A 5,008-nucleotide genomic window follows, 5' to 3' on the forward strand; every position below is an offset into this window, starting at 1 on the left:
TATCTCTACGACTCCAGCCTCGCCCTCTCTGACTCCAACCTTGCCCTCTTTGACTCCAACCTTGCTCTCTCTGACTCCAACCTTGCCCTCTTTGACTCCAACCTTGCTCTCTCTGACTCCAGCCTCACTCTGAATGTATTCTGATTAGAATCCTAATCAAAATGCTAATCAAAAGGCTGAGGTTATGGTGCTGTTGCACATCTTTCTTCCACATTTTGTCTTTCTAATTCTACAAATTTGCTTTGCTACAGTTCTAAAAATCAAGCTTCTTTAGTGATGACCTTCAGTGGCTTCCCCTACTTGTGGACGATATCACTGAACACTTTATGGACAACTGTCAAGTTGGTAGTCTCCTACTGACCCGAGCAAAGGGATTGGAGGCTAGGAAACCTTTACTAAGTTCTGAGTTAACTCACTGATAAGGATGTGATACCAAAAATTCTAATTGGCCTTCTAGTTGGGTTCTCTACATGTTGGCCTTCTAACCGGGTTAATGTAGTAAAAGTGAAGCGCTTCAACTAAAGAATATGCTACTAATAAACGGCCCACCTCGTTAAGGCAGTCAAATACGTAGATGCTGTACTCGTTCCAGCTCAGGATCCAACCCTCTTTGAGAAAACAGCTGAGCAGGCCGAGCTGTCTGTCGGCTGGACGGTACGCTCCGATTGGACCAGGACGGGGAAACAGCTCAAACTGGGGAATCTGTAATGGACCGATAGACAGAAACATAATCAATCTCTAAAATAATTATCACACTGGTAATGTTTTGACTTCCGGTCCTATGTACAACCAGAACGTTACCTGCATTTTACTCAGAAGAAGATTCTGTTTTTACCTGTTTTTCAAAGAATGATCTGAGCAGACGCGTGTGCTCCACCTCTCCTCTAACATTAGACCTCCACAGCCTGAGTCCGGGTCGGGCGGCGTACACCTGAAGATCGCTCTGTTTGCAGAGCGCTGGCAGAAAGCAAGCTCCAAACCTGCCGGTTCTGATAGAGCAGAGAAACTGTCAGGGCTGCGACCTCTGCTGCCTTTAAATCAGCTTGTCAGCTGCTGATGGGTTCATGTCGCAGGACAGTAGTGAACTGATGTTTGGTTTACCTCTTGCGTGGTTTGGTGCCCAGCTGCAGCACTTCCTGTGTCTGAGTACAGTAGAGCAGGGATCTCTGTTGAGTTGAGACCAGCAGCACCTGATGTCTATACTCCATCTGAACCACGCCTGATGGCTCCTCTAGCAGCAGCACAGGTTTACACACCCCCTGCATGCATTCAGGGTCAGTCAGCGGGTCTTCTAAAAAGTGCAAAGAGTCACGCATCACACCGTGCTTACCTGGTCTAAGTCCAGAGCAGAAAACACGACCCGTCCTTTATCATCTCCAGAGAACAGCTTCATTCCGTTGGCGCTCCAGGTCAGAGCTGTGATAGAGCCTTTATGGAGGCTGACCACGTCGAAACGCCTGAGCTGCAACAAAACCCAACAGATGAGCTCCAGCAGCAAGAAGAAGCAGAAAGCAGAGGGGACAGGTGTGGAGAGGCCAACCTGTTTGTTGCGTCCAGGAAGCGGGGACACCAGCTGGAAGACTACGACCCGACCCAAAGCTGTTCCAACAGCCACCAGATCATCGAAGCAGCTGAGCAGCTTTACTGCCGTGATGGCTTCACATTTTCCCTGTTAGACACATGGGATGCCATCTCAGTCCAGATCTAGATGTTCTGTTTCTGGACTCAGAGGCTCTTCAGAGAACATAAGAGAACCACCACCAACATGAAGACCATGGAACCCAGCAGATATGACAGCGAGGAGGTTCTGGTTCAGTTTAAAGCAGGGTTAGGTTCTAGTACATTCTCCAGGCCCTCTGATCAATCCTGCACCACCTACAGACCTACCAACACATGGAGGTCCTCCTAGACCCACAGGTTGGAGGAGGGGAATGTTGATCAGAGAAGAAGGGGACCGTGGGGGCTCTGGAAGAGCTGCAGAGATCTACAGCTCAGGAGGAAAAACTTTTGATTTGATAACTTCTAACTGATCACTCTACAACCCTCTATTCTATTGCGGAGCTGCTAGAACATAGCTGCTGCTAAATAGAGACCAGAAGAAGTCCTGTTTGCAGAGCCTTGTGGTGCAGCAGGAGAACCATCATTACTTTTATATTGGCCTAGTCAAAGTCCAGAAATAAGAGCCATGAATTCTTTCTAATTCTTTAAAATTGCGTTTTTTTCCCCCTTTTGTTCTTTTTCAACTGACTGAGTTCTGAGCATAACCGTCCACCTCTGGATGAGATAAGCAGGTAGAAACAACCCAAACTCATCCTGCTGCTCAGCAAAGTAATCGAGTATTGATTCAGGGGGAATAAACACAGTTTGATACATTTTAATTCAATAAAAATGTTTAAACCCACGTCTATGCCATAATATCTTTCAGCCTCTTGCAGACAAACATGAAGAACTGACCTTTAAAAAAAACTGAACAGCGTTAAACAATGCAGGAAGGTTGAAACAGCTCTGACCTCTACGCTGTACTTGTTCATCTGAGCAACCCGACGGCAGGACAGGTAGAGCATGCCGATGCTGCTTCCCACTGCCAGGAAGTCAGAGCTGCTGTCCAGGGCGGTCAGGTAAACCAGGACGGACCGGAAGCCCCGCTGGACCTACACACACACACACACACACACACACACACCAATTAAACCCCATCCACAAACTGGATGACATGAAAACCCAAAACTTATATAAATAAATATAAATATCTGGATTTTCTAAATGCAAAACAATGATAAACAATTTTTAAGGATTTTTTCAAACTTCATCAAATTCATCATTTCAACTATAAGATGATGATTTGGCCTTTGAACCTCTTTGGAAACGCCCAAATAATAATGGTGTCATGATTTTGTAAGCTTCTGACTCGTTAATTCATCACAGCTGCGTTAAATAGAGGCAAATCTTTTAAGAAAAACTTAATTATTCCACTTCCATGTGGAAAATCTAAAGAAATCAGCCAAAGATATGAGGAGAGTTCTGGACCTCTACCAGTCTGGTTCTTCTTCCAGTCCAATTTCCAGAAACCTGAAGGTTTCACCTGTTCAAACAACTTCTCTGCAAGTGTAAACTGCATTGTGAACCATCTTATTAATTGTTTAATTTATTTGATTAATTGTTTTAGCCCTAATTACAACAAAGACTGATTAAAAGGCAAAATAATGTTAGACCGACGATGGGTGGAGGTAAACTCCTGATCAGAATAGGTGAGTTCAGTGGTTCTATAGCAGGTTATGGAACAGAACCTTGGCAGGGATGGCATTCAGCAGATAGTACAGCGGACAGAACTCCCTCAGGATGGAAACCGAAGTTGGTTGTGTCGCCATGGTTTTTCGCTGGGATGACTTAGCAGCTTCTGGTTATCATTTCAGACCTAGTAAAAAAAAAAAAAAAAAAGGCAGAAATTAAGACTTTCCTTTTAAAAGACTGGGACATTTAATTAATTTAATCAATTATAAGCTGCAATCAGTAATTCTTAGTGTCTCCAGTTGCCTTCTACAAACGTAGAACAATGGCTGTATGTCTGAGAATCTGCACAGGTGAGATGTTAGCCTCCAGGGGCCAACAGCTTCAAACCCAGTGTGCACAATCAACCCAGCATACATGTTGCAAATAAAATGGAATGTTGTAGTAAATCTTTTTTTTTTTTTTTTTTTTCCAGTTGTTGTAAATGTTGATGCTATAGGCAGGAAGGAAGTCCTGCAGTGGTCTGCCTACTGTGGATCTGGAGAAGCCTCTGACTGAAGACCCTGTTGGTATTTAACAATGTGATGAAGAGGATGCTGAGGATTATCCCACTTTAAAGGAAAAGTCTGGTCAGCAAGGAATAATCAATGGATCATTATTTATACCTAAAACAAATACGTTTACGATGATTCACCTAGCTATAGCACCTAGTACTAGCTATAGCACCTAGTACTAGCTATAGCACCTAGTACTGGCTATAGTACCTAATACTAGCGAGCATAGTCAAAAAATAAAAACAATTATTTTTGTTGCGATCACTGAGTCTGGGATCGGCCATTTTTGTCCAAATAAAGTAACACCTCACTCCCATCTTCCGGCAGTTACGTCACGGTGCGGTAAGCCTAGCACCATTCTCCCTGTGTTACAAGCAAAATCAATGGGAACTACTAGATACATCTGCAATCATCAACAATGATGTTGGTCCCAGGTAATAAAGCTAGCATAGTCTCAGGTACAGCAGCTAGAATAGTTCCAGTTAATAAAGCTAGCATAGTCAGAGGTAGTAAAGCTAGTATAGTCCCAAGTAATAAAGCGGGCATAGTCCCAGGTACTGCAGCTAGCATAGTCCCACGTAAAAAAACTAGCATAGTCCCAGGTATTACAGCCAATATTATTCCAGCTGCTGTAGCTAGCCTAGTACTAGGTGCTATGGCTAGCATAGTAGTAGGTGCTATGGCTAGGATAGTACTAGGTGCTATGGCTAGCTTAGTATTAGGTGCTATGGCTAGCCCAGTACTAGGTGCTATGGCTAGCCTAGTACTAGGAGCTATATCTAGTCTAGTACTAGGTGCTATATCGAGTCTAGTACTAGGTGCTATATCTAGCCTAGTACTAGGTGCTATAGTGAGCCTAGTACTAGGTGGTATATCTAGTCTAGTACTAGGTGCTATGGCTAGCTTAGAATTAGGTGCTATGGCTAGCCCAGTACTAGGTGCTATGAAGAGCCTAGTACTAGGAGCTATATCTAGTCTACTACTAGGTGCTATAGTGAGCCTAATACTAGGTGGTATATCTAGTCTAGTACTAGGTGCTATATCTAGCCTAGTACTAGGTGCTATAGATAGCCTAGTACTAGGTGCTATAGTGAGCCTAGTACTAGGTGGTATATCTAGTCTAGTACTAGGTGCTATATCTAGCCTAGTACTAGGTGCTATAGATAGCCTAGTACTAGGTGCTATAGTGAGCCTAGTACTAGGTGGTATATCTAGTCTAGTACTAG

General features: G+C 43.8%; 2 protein-coding genes across 2 annotated transcripts in view; one reads left to right on the top strand and one right to left on the bottom strand.

Moving 5' to 3' along the window:
* Positions 1–5,008, bottom strand: part of tecpr2 (tectonin beta-propeller repeat containing 2) — a 36,451-nt gene that overhangs the window by 29,110 nt on the left and 2,333 nt on the right. The window contains exons 2-8 of the mRNA XM_015374941.1: positions 3,288–3,415; positions 2,511–2,651; positions 1,541–1,669; positions 1,331–1,462; positions 1,102–1,259; positions 836–989; positions 550–702 (exon numbers count right to left, since the gene is read on the bottom strand). Coding sequence (XP_015230427.1) covers positions 550–702; positions 836–989; positions 1,102–1,259; positions 1,331–1,462; positions 1,541–1,669; positions 2,511–2,651; positions 3,288–3,368 — 948 coding nt within the window. The 5' untranslated portion in view covers positions 3,369–3,415. The remainder of the gene's footprint in view (positions 1–549; positions 703–835; positions 990–1,101; positions 1,260–1,330; positions 1,463–1,540; positions 1,670–2,510; positions 2,652–3,287; positions 3,416–5,008) is intronic.
* Positions 3,554–5,008, top strand: part of znf839 (zinc finger protein 839) — a 26,238-nt gene continuing 24,783 nt past the window's right edge. Inside the window, exon 1 of the mRNA XM_015374908.1 lies at positions 3,554–3,559. Coding sequence (XP_015230394.1) covers positions 3,554–3,559 — 6 coding nt within the window. The remainder of the gene's footprint in view (positions 3,560–5,008) is intronic.

Source organism: Cyprinodon variegatus, unplaced genomic scaffold, assembly GCF_000732505.1.
Source record: "Cyprinodon variegatus isolate N-32 unplaced genomic scaffold, C_variegatus-1.0 Scaffold110, whole genome shotgun sequence".
Taxonomy (NCBI): Eukaryota; Metazoa; Chordata; class Actinopteri; order Cyprinodontiformes; family Cyprinodontidae; genus Cyprinodon; species Cyprinodon variegatus.